General features: G+C 35.7%; 1 protein-coding gene across 5 annotated transcripts in view; it reads right to left on the reverse strand.

The window, feature by feature from the left end:
• Positions 1 to 24840, reverse strand: part of LOC145252499 (rap1 GTPase-GDP dissociation stimulator 1-like) — a 261423-nt gene that overhangs the window by 141185 nt on the left and 95398 nt on the right. For all 5 annotated transcript variants that reach the window (XM_080111991.1, XM_080111990.1, XM_080111994.1 and 2 more), the window contains exon 2: positions 4283 to 4381. In XM_080111991.1, coding sequence (XP_079968117.1) covers positions 4283 to 4381 — 99 coding nt within the window. The remainder of the gene's footprint in view (positions 1 to 4282; positions 4382 to 24840) is intronic.

Consider the following 24840-nt stretch of genomic DNA (forward strand, 5'->3'; position numbering starts at 1 on the left):
TGAGGAGAGTTTGCTTGTCTTTTTATAGACGTAACAGTCCATTCATTTGAGGGGTGTTGGATCAGTCCATTATATCAATTTTTTTTTTTTTACATCGTCTTTTTTATAATATTTAAGCAAGATTATTAATTACCCCCCACCCCTCATACACACACCTACAAATATCCGGGCAACGCCGGGTACCCCCCCCCGCTAGTATATATATATATATATATATACATACATATACATAGAGAGAGAGAGAGATAAAAAAAAAAAAGAACAAACCAAGTTATGTGTTCATCAATGTTTCGTCTTTATTGCTAGACTTCCTCTGGATGAATGAAATTAAAACAAAACACGAATGCAAATACTTGAAAATAAATAAATCTTGCAATAAAGACGAAATGTTGACTAACATATAACTTGGTTTGTTCCTTTTTTTTTTAATCTCTCTATTTCGTCGGAATACTATTTCCAATATTCTCATTATATATATTATATATATATATATATATATATATATATGAGAGAGAGAGAGAGAGAGAGAGAGAGAGAGAGCGAGCGAAAGCGAGAAAATAATAAAGAAATTGAAAAACTTGAAAACAAGAACAAAAAAAATCAGATAATAATTCCGAAAAACAATCTTTTACGAGGGGCGTGCAATATGTCCCTGACCCACTTCCAGTTGTCTGATCTAGCTGAAATTTTGCATGTGCAATGATTTATATCTACGAGTTATGTGCCAAATTACAGCTCTGAACTAATTGTGGTTTCTGTTTTACAGGTGTTTGAACTGAGTCAGGTGTGAAATGGAGCCTGTTGAATGTCGAGCAGTGATCCGGTTTTTGTATTTGAAATGACGCACGCCACAGGAGATTTGATGAAAGAAACTTATAGTGATAATGCCCCATCATATGACCTTGTAAAACGCTGGCATCATGAATTCAAACATGGTCGGAAGTCTGTGGAAACAGCTCCCAGACCTGGCCGCACCCCTTCTGCTATTGATGAGGCATCTGTCCGTCAAGTTGAGGCTGCCATTTTGGAAGATCGGCACATTACTATTCGCCAAATAGCCCAAGATGTCAAGATTAGTACAGGGTCTGTGGAAACTATCATTCATGACCATTTGCATATGCATAAGGTGTCTGCCAGATGGATTCCCAGGTTGCTCACACCATTCCAGAAGCGAGAACTCGTCGAGTGCTCGAGGATGAATTTCGAGATGTGCCAAGAAGAGGAGTCAAATTTTCAAAAGACTGATTACACAGGATGAAACCTGGGTCCATCACTATGATCCAAAGACCAAAGCTCAGTCAATGCAGTGAAAGCACTTGGACTCACCACCTCCAAAGTCGGCAAGGGTGCAGCCCTCTGCTGGCAAGGTTATGCTCAGTCTTCTGGGACCAGGACGGAGTAGTGATGACAGATTTCCTGACAAAGGGTACCACAATTACAGGAGCCTATTATGCTTCACTTTCATCATCTAAGCTATCAAAATCAAGAGGTGGAGCAAGATCAGCAAAGGTACCCTTCTCCTGCAGGACAACGCTTCAGTCCACAACTCGCATGTCGCCAGATCAGAAGCACGGGCGTGTGGTTATCTCTCCTAACCTTGCACCCTCTGACTTTCACCTCTTCTCAGCCATGAAGTTGTTTTTGAAAGGAAAGCATTTCCCAGATGATGCCGTCTTGATTTCTGAAGTCACGTTATGGTTGGAGGACCAACCTGGGGTGTTTTACAAAAACAGTTTCCAGAGCTGTATCAAACGAAATGCATAACTCTGGGTGGTTCCTATGTAGAGAAAGACTAATAACTGTGCCAAGTTTTGTTGCTCTACTGCTATGAGAAGTGGGTCAGGGGCATTACTTATTGCACTCCCCTCGTATGTAATAAAATATTTAAGTAAAACAAAATATTAGAAAACCAACAAATTTTCTGAAATATTCTATTTAACGATTAAAAAAATGTTCTGAATTATTTGGTGTAATAAACCTTTTTCAAACGAAACTATTGTGTTCTTTAGTTTTTTGCGTTTTTTTCCCCCATTTTTTTCTCTTCATTTTTCTGTTGGTATTAACCTTGAGGAGTCATCACCATGTGAAGAGAGAAAGGATATGTCCAGTTTTGATGATGGTTGTTGTAAATCTGAAGTTGATGTGCATATGGGCATTGTTTGGCATTAGGGTTACAAGGCACCTTCAATAAGTTTCCAGACTTTTTTTTGTATAGGCATTTAAATTTGTCGTAGACTCTTGAGAATGCAGTTGTTATTGCTATACATCATCTATGTAATGACTAACCAATTTTTTATGATTTCAGGTTTAAATGACAGCAAGAACTGGAATATACTCTACTAAAGCCTGATTGTCACAGCTGGCGAATTACAAAAATACAATCCGAATGTGAGGACACTTTAGAAAGATATGCATTAAAATTCTGTTTTAAATTTGGAAAAAAATGCCACAGAAATGTATGAAATGCTTCAGATTGCTTTTGGACCATCTTGCATGAACCGAATATCAGTTTTTGAATGGCATAAGGGATTCAAGGAAGGCAGGGAGTCTGAGGGCTGATAAGAGGTGTAGGAGGAGTAAGGAAAGAACACTAGAGTTGATTGGCCAAATAAAGAATTTTATGGATAAGGACCGTCGTGTGACAATGAGTGCACAGTTTGATGTTAGTGTGGGAACTGTACACAATTGTTCGCGAGGAACTGAAGATGGGGAAGATTTGCACAAAGTTTGTCCCAAAGGTGCTCAGAGAAGATTAAAAAGACTTTGTCATGACAGCAGGAAGATGGTCGAGCTGACCAATTCAGATCCTGCAGTTCTTGATGCTCTCGTGACCTGCGACGAAAGCTGGATCGACTTCTATGACCCAGAGATAGAGTTCCTCGTGGAAGCATGCTGGCTCTCCAAGACCCAAGAAGGTCAGACAGAGCAAATCCACCCAGAAACTTATGATGATTTCTATTTTTGACAGCACAGGCATGATCTACATGCACTGGGTTCCCTCTGGACAGACAATCAACAAGGAATACGATGTTGACGTTTTAAAGGGAGTTCAGGAAGAGATTCTGTCAGAAGAGACCAGCACTCTTCAAATCAGGTCAATGGCATTTCCACCAGGACAATGCACCAGTCCACAACTCCATCATCCTTGTCACAGACTATTTGACCAAGATGGGCATCAAGACAGTTCCTCACCCTCCCTATAGTTCAAACCTTGCTCCCTGTGACTTTTTCATTATTCCCTAAGCTCCAAAAAAACCTTAGAGGCTGTCGTTATGAGATAATTTAGAAGACGAAAGAGGCTGTGACAAGGGTCAGTGACACGCTCACACAAGAGGATTTTCATGGGATCTTCCAGAATTTGTTGGAACAGTACAAGTGCATTGCAGCCGGAGGAGACTACTTTGAAAGGGGCTAGAGGTTCATGTGTGTACTACCAATGAAAGTGCCCATATTGACCACTGTACACTTATTAACCCTTATCCTGGAGTGGCCTCTAGGCCTTGATAAGTGATGACTCCTTTGGGAGAAAAAAATCTGGAAAGTTATTTAAGGCACCTCATATAAATAGGAAGTTGGCCACATCTTTGAAAACATACAGGCTTAATATCATCAGAAAAATGAAGAAAGAAAAGAACTACCCCCTCAAAAAAAAAAAAAAAAAAAAAAAGGCTGGGGGGGGTATACTCAGTATTCAACGCTAAATTGATAGGAATATCACCTCTAAATTTATGGCAGACAAGTAGCTTTTCTGGATATTAAAACCTTTATTATCTAATGTAATTCCTTATGTTTGCACTGGTGACCATGTTTTTCTCAATGGAACAAGTACTAATGCGTATAGGTGGTACAAAACACCTCCTCTCAAGTTTAGAATGGCGATGGCCACTGAAATTTATTAAGTAATACATTGGAAAAAAAAATGTCATTATCCAGAAAACTACGCGTCTGCCCTGAATTAGAATGCAATATCCATTTTCAGCATATCTGAAAACTGTTAAAAGTCGTCATTTTAAAGGTGAATGCTGAGTTACAGTTAAAGTAAAAAGTTACCAAAAAAAAGAAGTGAAATAAAAAATGATTTCAATCATTTCATAAAATTTTTTGGTTTTGTGATATTTTCAAATTAACCTTACAAATTTAAAAAAAATATTTAACCAAATTCCTTTTTAATATCTTGAGTATTTGCCTCACCCACATTAAAAAATAAAATAGGATTTTTAAAACTTTTTTTTCGATTTAAATAATAAAAAAAATAAAATGGGAGACAAAGATAAAAACTGACCAGCATTTGTCACCAAATTGAGGAGGTCATCCAATTGTTTCTCTTTTTCACCTAACTCACTCTGTCCCTTCAGCTGGTCAATTATTTTGTTAAATTTATCTGTAAACAGAAAAAAAAAATTAATAAAAACCATTGTTCATTTTTTAACCATTTAAAATCTGTTTAACAATTTGCTATGAAACATTTGAACAAATATTTATTTAGACTCTTTTGGACATCTTTTATTCCAATCAATAATCTTATTTAATATTTCAATGAAGAAAATATATATATCAACAATTGCCTACAATCTTACTAATACAGAAATATGATATGATGTAGGAAAGCATAAACAATGCAAAATACTATAAGGAAAGCAAAGATAATTTTCGTTTCATTAAATATTACCTTTTTGTACCGGCTGCCAAAGTGTCACTAGGTTATGTAGGTGTGAAAAATTAAAGAATTGATCTTTGTATAATTTGGATTCTTTAGACCACTTAAGGTTTATTTTGTCAAACTCTAGAATCTTTCTGATGAACTAAAAAAAAAAAAAATCTGCAATCAATTTCAAACAGAACCATTTATTTAATCCATGGGGATAGCATGTTCTTGTTCTGCCAGCCACGATTGGGTAAAAATTCAAAGTAATTCTAAATTGTATTTTTAGTGTCGTCTGCACTGAGGATTGAATTTTAACCTCCAGAAAAATGTAACTTACAACTGAATTTTACCGAGTACTTTATCCACTATGCCACAGATCCTTGCAAATTTTTTAATGATTATGTAAAAATTCTAGAAGGAAATTAGAGATGATTCAGTAAATATTAATGGGAGGAGGGGAGGCAGCTTTGCCCGGTCGTAAAATATATTTTAATTTGTCCAGATATTGTATATATTACTACAAAGTCGTGATTTCAAAAGTAAAACAAAAAGTATTTGGGTGCTATCAGCTAGAATCAAAACCGAAAACAAAACTATAGCATTCAAAGCTGGTGACGTTACTACTGTAACGATGCGACACACATATGAACTGATTAAAAATTAACTAAGATGAATATACAAAATGTATAACGATTTTTTTTTTCAATTTTGACCCGTTTTGACTCCTTAAAAACTATTTTAACTGGCTAAAGACCTATAAAAGAATGATCCATAAAAAAATCCAATCATTTGAGGCCCCTAGCACCACTCTGCGACTTTCAGTTTCAGATAAGATAGAGTTTGAAAATACAGAGACAGACAGACAGAGTGAGTTTTATAAATTAGATTATTATAATATATGTTTATACCAGTTGCGTCGCTCGTTCATGTAGGTGTGAAAAATTTGAGGAAACAGATTTTTGACTGAATATACGAAAAAAAGATTTTTAGCATCAGGAAAGAGCTAAGGACATTGGAATTTGAAAATAGGTGTAAACATGCAGTGGTTGCATGCTTAGTGGTTTGCATGTTTAGTGGTTTGCATGGTTGCATGCTTAGTGGTTTGCATGGTTGCAATGCATGCAAATAACAAGCTTATTGTAAGTGGAAAATATTTAACTGAAAGAAAAGAGACCACCCCAAAAATGGGAAATATGTTTGCTCTGGGTTTTGACCACTCCGAATTCAATTTTTTAACTTGAAAACAATGTTCCTTCAGATATAAGATTCCAACATAAGTGAATTATCCAGTGATACACGATGTATTTTGATTAGTTTGTTCTGAGAAAAAAAGTTGCGATATACTGGTAAAATACTTTTTTTTTTCTTTTTTATAAGAGAATCACCACTCATCAAGGTCTAGAGGCCACTCGAGGATAAGGGTTAAAGAGTGTACAGTGGTAAAAAGGACAATATAGTAATCATTAGAAGTGTAAATTTGGTAAATTGGATTACTTAAGGCTCATCAAGAACTTGTTTATATTGGACTTGAAAACGGCCATATTGTAGTCAGCTGGAAAGCAGGTAAATGGAAGAGAGTTCCACAGGTGTGTAGTTCTAAGAAACTTTGTTCATGGAATTTAGGTTTAGACTTAGGCACAGATGAGTGGAGGAAATTATTAATAGTGTTTTCAGCTAGACGAGTGTTTTCATGAAAGTTTGGCGAGGGGCAACCATAGATTGGAGCTCAGACGAGCACTTGCCATGAAAATAATGATAAAACAGAGACAGGCTCACGACGTCGCTTATGTGAGAAAAAGGTTGCAGGGAAGAGAAAAGGGCATCCCCTACTAGGCTACGAGGTCTATTCTGAACTCTTGCTACAGAATAGACACATATTACAGGGAAACTGCCTGGAATCAACATTTTATTGCATTATTAGATCAAATGGTCAATTTGGATAGGAATATTGTGAAAATAGAGTTTTAAAAAATAGGTTATAAAATTACAGAAGAATAACAAAGAATTTAACACTAAAATTAAACAGCGAGATTTCATTATGTTCCTGAATCTTGGAGATGAGGATTGCTAATTTGTATTATTTGGATTATTCAGACTACTGTTCTCATCTTGAGCACTGTTTTCACAATATGGATTAAATAAAGGGTTCTATTAAAAATTCTGGGCAAATCCTCTGAATTCGACAAGAAACATGTGAAGAAGTTTCAAGGTTATATCGTCCGAAATGGTGTGAAAATAACATTCAAGATGAGAACAATAGATTGGAGAATCTAAACAATATTGAGATTCTATTCCTCTATTTTTTTTTTTTTTTTTTGCTTTTTACCCCACCATTTTTTTTTAGTTCCAACCCTAGGCAACTTAAGCATGGTGGATCAATGAAAATGCTATTTTTCAACTACATAAGCATTACAGATTGATCAATAGATTAAGCCTCTCATAGAGATGCTTTGATGCAGCAAAAGATTCGTCCAATCAATCTGTTTTGTTTTAAAGCATATCAACCCTTTTCAGATAATTTAGTGTTGAATCCAGTAATTTTAGAAAAAGTTTTCATGCTTCAATTTTTTTTTATATTTTCAATATTTATTCATAGTGTTTGGTTTGATTGTTTTGTAGAGAAAAATTGTTTTTCATTTTGCAGAACATGATTGAGTTTTGCAAAAGGAAAGGATAGAAAACAATATCAATGTGAACGAAATTAAGAGTTAAAAAAATAATAAATATTCGTCCAAACTCTTTCTTGACAACTCTCGACTTCAACTGTAATCTTCACCGACCGTTCTCACTGTTTTCTTTCTTAACTATCCAAAATAGAAAACTGCACTGTGCTTTCTCCTTCATTCCTTTTCGCAGCAGCCATTGTACTCATATGCAAATAATACCATATGTATATTAATAAACCGTCTATACATAAAAGTTTTTCTTTTCTCTTTCCTTTCTTGATTCCATCACGTGACAGGATAGATAGAGGCGCCGTCGCTTGTATAAGTCATATTTTTTATTACTTTCGCCACACAATATTCAGTATATTTTAGGTCAGGATTGGTTGGTTGGTTTTGTTTTACGGCATATCAACCCTTTTCAGGTTATTTAATGCCAAATCCAGTATTTAACCCATAGTTGGGATCTTAACAGGTACAGAGTGGGCCTGAGAGCAATGGCAATTAAAGGGTGGCTCCACAATCCCCAAAGCCCGCAAGCTAGGGCCTCACCACTGGATATAGTTTAAGGTTATATCCAGGACCGTTTAGGTCAGGAAGTCAGCATTTTCACACAGCCTGATCTGATAACACATTTTCACACAGCCTGATCTGATAACGCATGAGATTGCAATCAGTGAATTTTAAGCCCTAATAGATATTAACATTCCTCACCAAAGCGAACCTGGGAGCAGAGACAACTAAGGGGCAACTCCACATTCCCCACAGCTCCCAAATGGGATCCTCTTGTACTTTGTACTTTGACAGCATCCATCCAGAGTGGGTTAAGCCAGGTCCAAGTGAATTTGTCGTATGACAAGGCAGGACAGTTCATCCATTTCTGTCTGCTGCTGACTCTCCAGCATATATCAACCATTTGCAATTCGATTGTCACACACATGGAAGATGCAAGGATGAGTCATAGCTTATAAGTCAACTTTGATCACTACAAACCACGTCCTCAGTTGACAATCACTCTCCTTATGCCATCCCGGTAACAATGTTGGTGCTATTGCCTAGTGAATCATGTCAGTTTGTGGACAGCGAAAGGAGAGCCAAAACCATCAGAGGCTCCTGATAAGTACTTTCTCAAGTTTAGGAAGCTTACATTGTGCATGGATTGTAACATTTCAGGTGTGATCAGACGTATGAATTCCGAGAATGTGCTGAAACATCACAGATTGAAGAAATGCCAGCCACTTGCATGGGGCAAGATTTTGCCCCTGTAGGGAAGGACCGTGTGAACAAGCGCCTGGTAGATGCAACATCTGGTCGTTAACTGATTTCTTTTGTGACCAAAAGTGATTATGAAGCCAACAGAAAGCAGCTCGACCCCTGTTAATGATAATTGAAATTTCATCTTTCCCCTGAACAGCTATTACCAATCCGGCTAAAGTTGATGCCTTTTTGATCAGGATTGGTTGGTTGTTTTTGTTTTACGGCATATCAACCCTTTTCAGGTTATTTAATGCCGAATCCAAAGATTCAAGAAAAATTTTTTAGTAGAATATATTTGTTGTTTTCAAGTCGGTTTCTATTTAACCCATAGTTGGAACCCTAACAGGTACTACCACTCCGGGTGAGAGTGGACCTGGGAGCAATGGTAATTAAAGGGTGGCTCCACACTCCCCAAAGCCCGCAAGCTGGGGCCTCACCACTGGATATAGTTTAAGATCATATCCAGGACCCCCATTGAGGGACTTTTACCCTCTGCAGGGGGGCAGTCGGTGTATTCTAATACCCCGCCGACAGGGCCATTTTGATCAGGAAGTTAATATCTTTAGACAGCCTGGTGTGGTAGCACTAGATGCCCTAATAAGTATTAGCACTCTAGACCAAAGTAGATTTGGAAGCAATGTTAAGAGGCAACTCCATATTTTCCACAGCCTCCAAATGAGGCTTCACCACAGGATGTCTTTTAAGGTCACACTCAATAACAAATTTACCTCTAGGAAAACACCCGACATATAGAAACTATGCAATATTTTGAGAAGGGAGGGTCGATGGAATTTGAGATGAGGATTTATAATTTGGATTATTTAAATTATTCGGACTACTATTCAAACTGAAGAAGTTTGACTCACCGATCGACCAAAGCTCTTGAGGAACTGCGAGGATATATCTAAAACAAAACTCTTCAAATTATCAATTATTGGTTGCTGTTATTAGAATTAAAATTCTTAGCAAACTTTTTATTCGAGATGTCTGATCTGGTTGCACTCTGAAGAATATAAGATATCGCTTGATTGATATCACACCTGTCTTCGTTGAGCAAAAACGTCAGAATAAAAAGCCGTTATACAAGTGAGACCACCCAGCAAAAAATAACACGTTCATACAAATCAACAAGTTATGATATTTAGACGAGCTTGATCCTTTTTTTTTTTGTTGGCAGAGAAAAGTCTATCAAGCATGTATACGCTGTGTGATGAGGTATAGAAGTAAAACTTGACCAGTGAGGGTTGAGGATATGCGTTGCATGACGAGAATGATACGAAGGATGTGCAGAAAATAATGACCACATTGAAAGAATGGATGTGAGTTTGAAGGTTTGTAGATTTCAAACAGTTGCGGTAGCAGGTCCAGTTCACAAGGGAAAGTGGAGGAAAACATGGGGCGGGGGTGAAGTAATAAGGGTGAATTTGATGGAAAGAAGGATAAATAAAGACCTGGCCAGAGAAGTTACTTTTTAAAAGGTCCCAACACATGCCAGCATATAAAAATTGATGTTAAATCGATGATGATAATGATTTTATCAGGGGATTGCAAATTTCTATGAAAATTTAACGTAATATGCTTGTGTTAATAACAATAGAACAGTTGAGGTACAGCATATTCTCATTAAATTACCAAAGTTAAACAACGCTGTGCCTAGTCAGTACCAGATGGGTAACCATTTGGTAATACCAGGCGCTGTAATTTATAGTGTTACGATGATTAATTGGAATCGGGAATTGGTAAAATCTTAACTTTTTGGGTATTAGAATTGGTATTAGAAAAATTGCCAAAAACGATTCCTTTAATTATTATATATATATTTTTTTTATTTGATTTCGTTTTAAAAAATGTTTCCGCTTCTGGTGGTAATAATAAAATAAATATTTATTAATTTAAACTTCCGGTAAAACTAAAACCTATAGATCACCCTACCCCACCAACACAAGTGTTTTTACGTTTGGGAAAATAAATGCACATTTAAGATGTTTTTACTGTAATCAGGACAAAATAACAATTTTATAGTTAAATATTTAGAGATTAATAAAGAATCGGAATTGTAAATTGTATCGGAATCGTCCCATCATTAGTAATTTAGTTTGAGTTTCACATTAAAGGTTGATGGTAGAAAAAAAAAAATGGTTTAATCGCTCTAAAAGTGGTTCCCTCCACATAACCAATTTTGTTAAGGTGACCTCCCAACAGAATAAATATAACAAAACTGTGTCCATATTCAGTTAGAAATAATGCTGAAAAGGAATAAAGCATATATCTGGACAAGTGTTTCTTGTGTAGTTTCTGACTTTTTAGCTGGAAATCAATATACCTAAGACATGAAGCCACTTGGTGTAAAAAAAAAAAAAAAAAAAAAAACAACACTCCTTCAAGGTAAAAAAAAATAGCCAACAATTAGTATTAGAGGGATAAATTTCTAGAAAACAGCAATTCAGAAAAATCAACGAGAGGCAAGAAAGTAAACCTCTCGTTATATATTGCCTTACTTTAAGTTTAAAAAAAGGGCTCCGTTCAGTCTTGGGAGACAATGGATATTCCCTGTAAGAGTGCCTGTGCATGCAATTGTTAAGCCACACTTTTCCTGAGTTGGCAATATCTAAATCCAATGGCAAGAAGTTCAGGATGGCTGATAACAATAACAAGATAAGTGAAGAGCACATAAAACACCTGATATTCCCAAATAGTCACCCATTTTGGTACTGGCTAGGTTCAACGGCGCTTAACTTTAATGATCTGACAGGAACTGGTGTGTCACCATAATTGTGCGGTATATACTTTAAGTTTATAAAAAAAAATGTAGATGAAATTAAAATCCGAATCAAGAATCTTGTGTCATTGTTTTTTGCAATTTTTGATCTTAGTTTTAATTATCAGTTTCCCCCCCCCCGGGGAAATAAATGTAAAAAAAAAAAAAACAAAAAAAAAAAAAAAACAAGAAAAAACAAAAAAACATGATTGAATTTTTTTTCCTTTCTTTATGTTCAAGATTAAAAGATCTTTTTTCCAATTTCTTATAGAAATTGCGACATGTCTGTCACAGATTTCTGATTGCTGTTCAATCTGTTATTTATTCTGCCATTTTTTTTTTTTTTTTTTCTAAAATCGTCCTTATATAATCACGCCATGTTTTTCTTTACCTTTCGTTTTTTTTTTGTTTTGTTTTTTTAATTTTATTTGATTCGCTGCATCTGCCTACAGCAGAATAATGGTTTGTCTTTTCTGAGAAACAAGCAGAGATTCCTATTTTTGTGCTGGCTCGCTAAGGCAAAAACGTACAACGATGATACCACGTGCAATGAAAATCCAACATTCACTTGCTTCGTAGCAGCCGGATAATATTTGAAACGCCATCATGACTTTGCAGTTTAAAGTTAATCCTGTTCTCCTTTTGAGCAAGAAGTGTGTGTGTGTGTGTGTGTGTGTGTGTGTGTGTGTGTGTGTGTGTGTGTGTGTGTGTGTGTGTGTGTGTGTGTGTGCGTGTGTGTGTGTGTGTGTGTGTTTCTCAATAGATTTGCTTAGTGGATTAAAATAAATGACATAAAAAAAAATGCAGACAATTCTTCAACGATGTTTCTGAGAGGGAGCATTGCTATTCACAAAACTGCTGTCAAATAGTTGGTCTACAGACTTGAAACTTGATATACGAGTTATTCAGACCCATGGAGCATAATTGATTTGGCTTATAGCTAGAAAAATAGCTGCTAAGGGATCAAAATGTTCTATGCATGCACAGATATACATTTATACGTTTAACTATGCTAATTTGTCAAGTTTTGATAAACATGTGTCAATAGCTCAGATAGTAGCAAGTATTATTAGAGAGTTAAATGTTTTCTTTTAGTTTCTAACTATAATGGCACCCAAATAATTTTTTTTTTAACTTTTGAAATCATTACTATATATTGGGTACAATATAATGATCAATAGAGTATTGGATCTATAATACTAAATACAAAATTTGCATTAATTAAAATATTATATTAAGTGTATTGTATGGCTGGGCAATGCTGGGCGGCATGCTAATTGTTAATAAAAGTCATAATCCTTTCTGCAATCATATTTGGTACTAAAAGTAGATTTCAATCAGAGAGAGAGAGAGAGTCTAAGAAAGAGAGAAAGCATCCAAGAGGGTGAAAGAGAGACAGAGAGCATCCAAGAGGGTGAAAGAGATGTGTCAGAGAGAGAGAGAGAGAGAGAGAGAGAGAGAGAGAGAGAGAGAGAGAGAGAGTAGTAAAACGAAAACAAATTAAGAGAAAGACAAAATTAAGAACAGAAAAAGAAAAAAGAAAAAAAGAGTTTCACTGCAAAATTATCCCCCCCCCCAAAAAAAAATCCTTGAATTCAATAATTTATTTTTAAATCTTGTACTGAAACACCCGGATATCAGTTAAAAAATAAACTATTCTTGCAGAGACAATTGGCATTGAATTCCAGAAAGAGAATCATGCAGAAGAGGAAGGGGGCTGGAAATAAAAGACAGATTATTATCATGGTTACTTTTAATATTCTCCATTCTTTGATTTTCAATAACGAATCAATTACCATCAAAATAGAAACTTAATAACGAAAAATCTCCCCCCCCCCCAAAAAAAAAATTCCTGCAAAGTGAAGTGGCTAAAGAAAGCTGCAGGAGTCATATCACCCAAATTATATTTAAATTATAAATGCAAAAATAATTAATCTTTGAAATAAACCAAATATTTGTGTAATAAAAATATTTTTCTGTGATTTATTTTAATTTAAAGTTCGCCGCTTCTTTAAAAAAACAAAAAAAAAAAACACTTTATTATTGGCATTGGTTTCCCCGAGATCTTTCTAGTTAGAATTATTAGAGACACCTTTTATAAAGATGATAAAACGGAATATGAAATATCCACATTTTATGGAATAAGTTAAATCTACTTAGTCATTAAATGTTATAGTAAGAGTCTAAAATACATGAAGATTTTTTTTTAGTATTTTTTGTTTTCGTTTAGGTTGAATTCTAGACTTACACTCAGTTTTTCTGGTTTCTACAATTTTCCTGGGCAACGCCAGGACACATATCCAACAAGTCTATCTAGAAAAGTGAGAATGTGTGTGCGCGAGGACATTTCTCAACCTATATACTCAACAAATTTTTGATCAACAGGCTTTAAATTTGGTATGTAGGATATTCAGACATGTGGAAAACTAATTTATTTTCTTCTGGAAAAAAGGGTTGCTAAGGGGTAAAAATTGAACAATTGGTTAGTGAGAGTCATTGGATTTTTAACGGATTACTTATGCTAAGTAGTTTGAAAACATCTTAAAAACGTGTCATGCTGGTCTGATGATTATCGTACTTAACTCACTGTCTTTTAGCTTTTGATCTCAGCTTGAGTATTTTTTTTTTTTTACTGACAAGATTTGGTTGGTTGGTTGGTTGTTTTACGGCATATCAACACTTTTCAGGTTATTTAATGCCGAATCCTGTGATTTTGAAGAAAAATTTTTTTTAATAGAATATATTTGTTGTTTTCAAGTCTGTTTCTATTCAACCCATAGTTGGGACCCTAACAGTTACTACCACTCTGGGTCAGAGTGGACCTGGGAGTAATGGCAATTAAAGGGTGGCTCCACACTCCCCAAAGCCCGCAAGCTGGGCCCTCACCATTGGATATAGTTTAAGGTCATATTCAGGACCTTACTGACAAGAAGTGAACTGTTAGAAAGAAACAAAACTCGCATGCACATGTCTTAGTTTCTTTCCATTTTTTTTTTTTTCGGTCATAAGTCGCATTTTCCGCTTGGTGAAGATTGCGAACTCACGTGACTTATTTTTGGCCAATCCTTCCGATCCAGGGCAAGTTGGCTTTCCTCTGCCTCTTTAACCTTCTAGCATATCCTCAAAACATAACTTTGACAGGCCAGTGGTTGATCGCTTGACACGACCAAAACGTTTAAGGATTTCACTTTGGATTTTATCAAATATAGAGGGGGGGGGTAGAGAAGTAGTTTGACAAAGGGTGGATATTTTTTATTTTATTTTTTTCTTCATCTTTTATTTTTAAAAGGAGTTTAATGTTACATTTAATACCGGGCAACGCCAGATACATCTGCTAGTACTTTATAAAATAGGATTTTCATGCAAGTTGTTTAAAACTTCAACATGACAGACCGACCAACCCAACTACTGTTTGCAAATTAAACGTAGTGTTTTTCATATGTTGGTACTAAATTTCATCCGCAAAACTTTCAGAAAAAGGTCACGGTTTATTTGTCAGAAATACTAAAGTGTGAAAAAATTCCTTTCTTTTAGTTTTTAGAAGCAGCGATTGCGGAAGTTAAGTTTGATTCGACGAAATGTCAGGTTTCATATTTGACGTCTTGTTTCCTTCAGCAAAGGAAAAACATCGAGAATGCCAGGATTACAATTAATGTGACAAGATACTTTGTGTGCGTAAGAATTTTTTTATCAAGTTACATATGTGTACATAGTTGTTATTGTTGTTGTTATCTATCAAGATCTCGTCTGCACCATTCTACTGTACGGCTGCGAAACCTGCCCGATGAGAACAAGAGACCAATGAAAACGCAAGGGATTTGATCGCTACTGTTCACGTCACATACTTCGTGTTCACTGGCAATAGTTTGTCTGAACTGTAACATATCCTCTATACCAGGCATGTCAAACTCAAAGTACCCTCAGGGCCATAGGAGTCGATTTGTATTGTTATGAGGGCTGCAAAACTTGTACACGTTTAGTAAAAAATTTTTTTTTTTTTTTTTTTTTTTTTTTTTAACTTAGAAGCATGCAGGTAAATTCAAGTATTAGTGTACATGTAGTTCAATGAAAGAATTTAACGAAAACTTTGGCAATCTTCATCTAATTCAATACAATGATAAAAAAAAATGCATTATACACAAATTCAAAACTGACATTCATCAACAAGAATCATCTGTGCGGGCCGCAAGCGTATCTAAAATGGGCCACATGCAGCCCGCATGTTTGACATGCCTGCTCTAAACAACAAACTCTCCTGAAAGGAGGGGGGGGCGTCTTCATTGGTTCGGTCACATCCTTCGTCATCATCCAGATAATTTCATTCATAAAGCCATCGATACAGCCCCACCTTAGGTTTGGAAAAAATAATGTGGAGGCTGAAAACATGGCTCAGGATGCTGAATTAGGATGCCAAACTAATTCTGGAGTTCAGCACTGGACCTGAGATTGATTATCTGCTTCTGCGGTGGGGCATCATGCTTGATAAGCATTTGTTCAGGATGTGTTAAATTTTCTGGGTACTTCTGGAACATGCAATTTTCACGATGTTACTCAGTTTGTGCCCGGCAAATGACGAGAAGAACCAGAAACGGTTGACTAGTAGTTTTCTGGATATTAAGGCATTTTTTTTTCTAATGTATTACTTAATGAATTTCAGTGGTGGTTGCCATTCCTAACATGGAGAGAGAGGGATAACAATTTCTTTTTTTTTTTTTTTATTTTTTTTTTATTACATTTTCACCCCAAACAAGGCAAATTGCCACTTTGGTGTAGGGGGCTACTATCAGGGGCAACAACTACTGGGGTACTATGTAGGGATTTGGGCAGCAAGGTGTCGGTTCACGTTACACTTGAACTTCTGCACGTCAGTACTGTTGGGGAAGCAGGGACCTGGAATGGAATTCCAGAGTCTAGTGGTTCTGGGGAAGAAACTATTGGAGTAAAAAGATCTTTTACATCTAGGGATCTCTACAGTGTGGGGGTGGGATTTAGCAGCCTGTCGGGTTTGTCGAGGGTGCTCATGTCGTGGGGGCACAAGCGAGTGCAGTTCGTCAGAGCATTCACCACTAAAATACTTGTAGAAAAGGCAGAGGGATGCAACATTTCGTTGATGGGACAGAGGCTGAAGCTTAGATGCCAGTTCAGGGCCTATCAGGTTTGCGACTCTCTTTTGAACCTTGTCAAGGAGCGAGAGACTAGTAGCAGATGCACCAGCCCAGATGTGGCAGCAATACTCCATACATGGGCGAATGGTGGCCTTATAGAGGTACAGGATACTTTCGGGTGTTAGTAGCTTTCTAATACTTTCGGGTGTTAGTAGTTTTTATAATAAGCCCCACCCTGCGGTTTCCCGTTCTTCCAGTCATCTGCTGGGCATACCTGAGTGACTTCGTAAAAATCGTGGGTCAATAAATGCAGAAGCACCATTTCCTGAATGGAGTTGGCCCAACCGCTCCCAAAGTAAATGCTGAAACAAGTACAAGTCCAAGTACTGGATTCATTTCTAAACTAATTAACCAATTATTTGTATAATTTGGATTCTTCAGATTACTGTTCTCATCTAGAGTGTTTTTTTTTTTTTTCATGTTTTGGTTGATGTAACCTTCAACCTTCTTCAGGTGTATCTTGTAGAATTCTGGAATATTTCCGTCAAATTAAGAAATCTGCATAGTATTTCAAATCCACAGGAGTAGCACGTTCTTGTTTGGTCAGTCATGATTAAGTAGATGTTATAAGTCACAATTATATTTTTAATGTCACCCACACTGAGGATGTCAACTACAAGAAAGTACTTTATCCACTATGTTACAAGTCCTGGCAAACATTTGGAAGATTCATGAATTCAACAAGATACACCTCAAGATGGTCAGAGGTTACACCAACTGAAACACTCAACGTTCAGATGGTCGATGGTGTTACACACCAACACACCTGGAGTTCAACTGATATTTGCAGAATGTGTTGAGTTTTTTTTTTTTTCTTTTATATACTTGTGAACCCATGTGCACCCTCTAGCCAATGTGAGAGACGACGATAAAAAAAGATGAAGGAAAATAAGACCAGGGAAACATTCAGTGTTTGATGTCGAGCAAGGAAGCACATGGTGACATTAACCTCCCCCATCAACTTTTTAAGGCCAAGTCTGCAGTTGGTACTCTAGCCCACTTAGACTGCCATGACAAATAAGACCCTACACAAGAGGCCATTTTTCAAACTTCTTGGCCTAACATTCACAGACAACATGAATTGGAACAAATACATTAAGGATATTGCCAAGGCTCCTGCAAAAAGGTGGGTTCCCTCTATCAACTAAAGACTTACCATTAAAAAGTTTATTTTCAGGTGTCTGTTTTGAATTAATATCACATTTAAAATTGTCACCACCAAGTAGTTGTTATGATATTGAGGCCTTTATTATCCAATATATTCCCTATTATTTTCACTGGCTACTCTATCGCATTTTGACCCAAAAATTTTTAATAAAACTATTAAAACCAAATTTTTTGATAGCTGGCATTTTACTTTCTAAATAATAAAAATAATAAAAAACAAAACAACAAAAAAAAAAACAAAACGATATTCCAATCCACAGTGTCCCATTTTGGGAGAAACAAGCTCTCCAAAATGAGGCACTCTGAATTGATATTTAATTTTTAAAAATTCATTTATTAAAATATATTTTGTTTAAATATGTTTTGTTCCTTACATTAAAAACTTACCTAGTATTTGGTTTAAATAGTTTTAGTAAAAATGTTTTGTAAATATATATATAGAAGCATTTCAGCCTGGCGTTGCCCGGGTGTTTGGAGGTGTACGAAAAAAAAAAGCAAAAAAAAAAGTGGTCAATTTTTTAAACTTTGACCTCTATCATGACCCCTTAAAATTGATTGTTTTGGGCTCAAATAAAAAAAGTAGATCCATGTCTACATCTAATATTTCAAGTGTTCAGACCCAAAATTGTCGGAGGAGTTTGGTAAAGTTCTCAAAGGTCAAATCGTTGAACTTTGACCCCTTAACAGCCAAATTTCTGGCCGAAAACGGATTACAAAGATTTTCCCAAATCTCAGTACTCTGTTTATCAAATTTCGAGTCTGTAGACTTAAAATTGACAGAGTTATTGCGTAGGAAAATATATACACACACACACACACACGTTCACTTTTATAGATATACTAGCATTTCAACCCGGCGTTGCCCGGGTGTTTGGATGTGTATGTTGAGCAAAAAAAAAAAAAAATGTGGTAGTAGGAAGGCAGGCTCGAACCCGTACTGTGAAGGAGGAAAAGAACGGGGAAAAAAACCTGACGTCTTTGCAGTTATGACCACTGCCAAACCTGAAGTGACTTATGTTTAAATTAAGGCTAGGCAATCGAAAGGAGGGGATATCTTTAAAAAATATCGGTGAAAAAAGCGCCTCCCCCCCTGTAGAAAAGTACCTAGTTGAAGATATTAATGATTTTAGCCAATTTTTCGATATTTGTCATTTGAAAGGTCGAACTTTAAAACAATACTGATCTTGGTAAAATCCGTCGCCTCTGTCGAAAGTTTTAGGCAGACATGCAAACATACATACATATATTTATATATTAATAACTAAAAATTTTCGACCCAAACCGATGAAAAAGCTTGCCCTATCTGAATACCCTTTATGTAAAATTTCAAATGTTTAGACCAGAAATTGTCTGAGTAATTTGGTAGAGACCGCAGAAGTCAATCTTTTTAACTTTGACCCCTATTATGACCCTTTAAAATTTATTGTTTTGGGCTCAAATCAAGTTATTAAGTTAGATCAATGTCCAAGGAACCTATATCTAAAATTTCAAGTGTTTAGACCCAAAATTGCCGGAGTAGAGTTCTCAAAAGTCAAATCGTTGAACTTTGACCCCTTAAAAGCCAAATTTCTGGCCGAAAACGGATCAAATATTTTCCCAAATCTCAGTACCCAGCATATCAAATTTCGAGTCTGTAGACTTAAAATTGACAAAGTTATTGCGTAGGTAAATGTACACACACACAAACAGAGACAGACATGTTCACTTTTATATATATATATATATATATATATATATATAGATAGATAGAGAGAAAGAGAGAGAGAACGCATTCTGGTTTAAACAGTTTCATTAAAAGGTTTTGTAAATATAGATAAAAAAAAATGCACTCTACATAAAGAATAAATCTTGGTCGTCTGTTATTTTATATTTGTTTACTTAGTCCATGTGTGAATGTCAAGGTCAAACCGACGTTGATCGAAATCTGCTCTTTTGTTTTTCTCAGTCGATTGAGGTCCTTATTTTTGGCTTGATCCAAGATTGAAATTAGAGATACATGGTAGGATATATGTCAGTGACAGGAAGTTTGCAGTGGCACAAGAAAGAAACGTCTTTCTCTCTGGCTGGTGAGCTGACTGGGTTTGGATACGTTTTTCAAAGCTTTGGTTTTCATTCTAAAACCCATGCAAAGAGAATCTTACGTAATGTGTAACTTGACAGCATCGTAAAAGATTAAAAGCACAAATGAGCCATTGAGCATTTATTGGTCTTTTTTTTTTTTTTTTTAATATTACAATATTATGCCTGTTCACCTGTAACAGCACGGATGCGCATATGGCAGCAGCAGTAGGTGTATAACAACCAATGTACGCAAATGGTCGAGCTGTGTGTGAGATGACGTCACAGTGAGAAAGAAGGAAAGAAAAAAAATCTATAAAAAAAAAAAATATGGCCTGAGAAGAAATAGACGTGGTACAAACGTGACCCAAGAGCAACAAGGAAAAACGTGTCCTAAACATGGCCAGACACGTCACATCAGAGTCTTGTTAAGCACATTGGAGTACAAGAAGACTTGAAGAATTGTACAAGAGAACAACCATTATTCTGGAAGTACCTGTAAATAAATGGCTGTTGTTTCAACTGAAGAAAAAAAAAAAAAAGAAGCGAGTCGAATTCTTTCCTTGTCTTTGTTTCCTTGTGACTGTCTGCATAAAATGTGTGGGTCCCGCGTGTCAACATACGACGACTACATTACACACCCACTGGAATCAATTGTGTTATTTAGAAATAAACTAAAATAAAAGTAAATGGTAGTCTGCTTGAAGCATTGCTGGTAAAGGAATATAGGGAAGTTTTAAAAGCCAAAAACAATGCGGAAATTACCGGAATCACAAGAGTAAAGAAAAGAAAAACAAACAAACAAATAGACGGGTATGTTCAAGTAGAGAAATGTTACCACCAACGAACTTTATATACACCGGACATACCAACTACTTGGTTACAAACTAACTATTTAACGAGGTGAGGAATGATAGATGAATAAACAGACATTTCTCTACTTAAACATACCCGTCTATTTGTTTTTCTTTTCTCTTGTAATTCTGATCCTTTCCGCATTGTTTTTGGCTTTTAAATCTTCTATATAAACTAATATGAATTAAAAAAAAAAAAAAAAAAAAAAAAAAAAAAAATGACAGATTTGATGTATAAAAATAGTGTTAAAAACGGAATTGGCACTTGTTCAGAATAACAAAAATCGAATTGAAATTAAAACCCTTGTCATGTCGAAATTAGTAACATATCCAAAAATTATGAAAAATGATAGAATAGAAAATTAATTACTGATGAAAATATTATTAAAGTAAAATTACAAGTTTTTCTTAAATAATAAACAGGGTAAGTAACCGTAGTCTGTATTACTGCAACAAGCCAGGTTTGGCAAGATACGCCTGAAGAAGGTAAGAGGTTACATCGACTGAAACGTTGTGAAAATAGTACCAAAGATGAGAACTGTAGTCCAAAGAATCTAAATAATACAAACAATCATCTCAAAAATTCCGAAACCTTTTAGCCTAATAATCTGGAGAAAAATACACACCGTATCGTCTGCACATGCAGCAGCAGCAACTGAGAATCTTATTCATGTTGTATGAACTGCTAAGTCTATTCTCTCGACTGCAAAGGAAATCAAATCTGGCGTGGGTGGTCAGTTGTTGCTGATCTGAATTAAAGTGCTGGCAATTTCAATTGTTAATCTCTTGCACAGATTGAAAACATAGTTACACGGATGAACAGATTTTTAAGAGGAAGACCAGCAGCGAGAAAATTGTATGAGAAGATAATGGGGTGAAGCTATCGACGCCCCTCCCCCTATCCCCACCAAACGTTTAGAAGTAAAAATAAAAAGAAAAGAAAAAAGAGGAAAAGAAAGAGGAAATAAATTTATCAGCAGAACAATACAGAGGAAGTTTTTCACCAAGGTACACAAAGGAAGCTGAATACGATTGTTAATCAAGGTGTAGCAGTGATTCGAGACAAAAGAACCGAAAAATGGAGGTTAATATGTTTAGAGTTGGCTTATGGGCATTTTTAGGAATGGCAATGAGTTTTGCAACAGTTTACGACAGTTAGGAACAATTTACAGACAGTTTTGGGATTATGATAGTTGAGGACAGTTGCGCGTTAAACACAGTGGAATGCAATGTGTGGCTCAGAGCAGACTGAAATAAGCTGATGGCAACTGATGAATAACGGCCTTGCTAGAAAAATGTAGATGGGGACCTTAGCATTCAAAGGGTCGATGGTGTCACACACACAGATTGCAACTGATATTTGCAGCGTGTGTTGGAGTTTGTTTTATTTTATACTTATGAACCCATGTGTGCCATTCAATAGCCACCAATCTGAGAGATGACGACACGGCCAACAAGCAGCAAAATCCTACCCCTTCAAACCTAAAACTCATAGATGTCGAAAAACCTACTCTAATAGGTTCTTCGCTGAGATTGTTAAACTTTGGAATTCCTTTCCTGTTTCCCTGATTGTACTAACCTGCAAAAGTTTAAATGTAATGTGAACAGATATCTCGCTACTGAATTCTCCACGACCTTGTTAGACATGATCCCAAATAGTAGCTCCTTACGACCATGCAGCTATATACCCTCTTTGGGATGAAAAAAAAAAATAAAAAATAAAAAAAAAATAAAAAAATAAGAGTAAAAAGAAAAAATTAGGTAAAATTGAGAAAATTAAGCAAATACATGTCATATGTTTATATGTCATGCTTATAAATAAAATATGCAACATTTTTTTTTTTTAACCTGGAAGGTTACTAACTTATCAAAGCCTGGAGGCCATTCAAGGATAATGGTTAAGTGTTTGGTGGATGGTGAAATAAGATCGGTCTCTGTGGAACTTGGATATGACTGAATAACTCTATAGGAATTTATTCACATTAGACTTGAAGACAACCATATTATAGTCAGCCGAGAAGCAGACAAATGATATTATACTCCAACTCTAGGAAAGAAACTCTGCTTATGGAATTTTCTTTAGTTTTGGGCACAGATAGAGAGAGAGGAAAGTTGTTGGCAGTTTCAGATAGACGAGTATTTGTTACAGACGTTTTATGGAAAGGCAGCATAGATTGGAGCTCAGTCAAACATTAATCATAAAAGTATTGATAGAGCAGAGATAAGCTTGTAGTGTCTCTTCTATGAGAAAAAGGGAATAGGAAGGTGGAAAAGTCATCGTCCACTGAATTTCGAAGATGGTTTTGTACCCTGTCAAGGCCAGACAGAATACACTCAGGAGCTCCACCACCAGATGTAGCAACAAGATTCCATCTTCAGCCGTATTTGATTCTTGTACGGGTAAAGGATTGCGTCAAAAGTGAGATATTTTCTGGATGCCCTTTTCTCTACCTTGCAACCTCTCTCCCACAGAAGAGACGTTGCGAGCCTGTCCTTGTTTTATCGTTATTTCCATGGCAGATGCTCGTCTGAACTCCAATCTCTGGTCCCTCCTCGCCAATCTTTCACGAAAAACACCCGTCTAGCTGAATCCACTGTGAAAAATTTCCCCCACTCTATATCTGTGCATAAATCAAAACACAGATTCCATGAACAAAGCTTCTTTCTTAGAACTGCACGCCTGTGGAACTCTGTTCCGTCTGCCTGCTTCCCTCCGGACTACAACTTGGATGTCTTCAAGTCCAATGTTAACAAATTCCTAATGAACCGCCCCCTTAAGTAAACATTTCATCAAATCTCCTCACTAACGTAATGTACTTCCAATAACCCTTATCCCTGAGTGGCTTCCGGGCCTTGATAAGTGGTGATCACTGTGTAAAAAAAAAAAAAAAAAAAAAAAAAAAGAAAGCTGTAGAACGAGCCCTCCATCATTCCAGTGATTTTGGCAACGGATCAAGTCAGAGGCAAAGGTCAGTCCGAAATTGGAGTCGAGCATTTGTACTACCAGATCTGTTTTCATCAAATATCAGTTGGTTTATGAATTTGATTCTTTAGATTTTGTTGTCATCAGAATATCAGGATTAGAAGAAGTTATGGGGGGGGGGGAGACTCAAATTTTTAAGTATGTTTATTAAAAAATAAATTAAAAATCACCAGAATAACTAGACAATCGCTGTAACTATGAGGGTTGTTCCAAAAGTAAAGCCTCCTATATATATATATTTTTTTTATTATTTTAAAAGTTAAAGAGCTACAAAGACAGAAGTGGTACCATTAAACTGAGTGACTTTTTGTACTCCAGAATTTATTTTTCTACACAGTTGACTGGCCTTTCAGCCTTGATAAACGACAACATGAGTACATAAAAATAACAAAAAAAAACAACAAAAAGACATACATAAAGTAATATGAACATATGCTACGACTATAAATTACACATATTTAAATAAACAATTTACTTTCCTTATGCAAAAACATCTTTTGTAAACATTATGAAACAAACTTCTGTTTTCTCAACAAATTTTGGTTTCCAACTGAAAACTTATTAAATTCCCCTGAAGAAAAAAAAAACAAACAATTGTGTTCACATTACAAGTAATACTAATACTTCTGTCAGTTTGTTGTGTTTGTATTTGCATGAATATATACTAAATTATCTCCCTTGGTGTTTTATGCAAAAGAATAGATATTTATAAATATACATTAGGTAAAATAAAACATGTAAAACAAATAAAAAACATCAGTCAGCAGTTGCGTTTTTCATTTCTATGAATATACACTGAATTATCTCCCTTAGTGTTATAGGCATGAATTCTAAAGTCATGGTGAACAAAAGGGGTTAAGAGAACATTTTTTAAAAAAATTTTCCAACAGATGATCGAAACAAAATAAGAGAACTGGTAACAGATATTAAGTTGTAACTTTTAATATCTTATGTTGTTTTTTTTTCAGTATATACTTCATTTAAAAAAATGAAACAAAAAAAATTCTGTTGATTATTTTTGCTTGTAAACCTGTCTTCAAGTCCAGTGTAAACAAGTTCTTGATAAGTGGTTTCACTGAAGTTAACAAATTTCCATTACTAATGATTACTATATTGTCCAATTGACTATTGTACATTCTTAAGCCTTATCCTCGAGTTGTCTCTGGGCTTTGATAAGTGGTTATGCCTATGTATAATAAAAAAAAAAAAGAAAACCTGTGTCAATTTGTTTACATATGCAGAACGTCGTATCGTGCGCTGCTTGTTAATAACAGATTTTCCAGAAAGTTA

Source organism: Euprymna scolopes, chromosome 29 (genome assembly GCF_053919585.1).
Source record: "Euprymna scolopes isolate OS-2025 chromosome 29, ASM5391958v1, whole genome shotgun sequence".
NCBI classification, from domain to species: Eukaryota; Metazoa; Mollusca; class Cephalopoda; order Sepiida; family Sepiolidae; genus Euprymna; species Euprymna scolopes.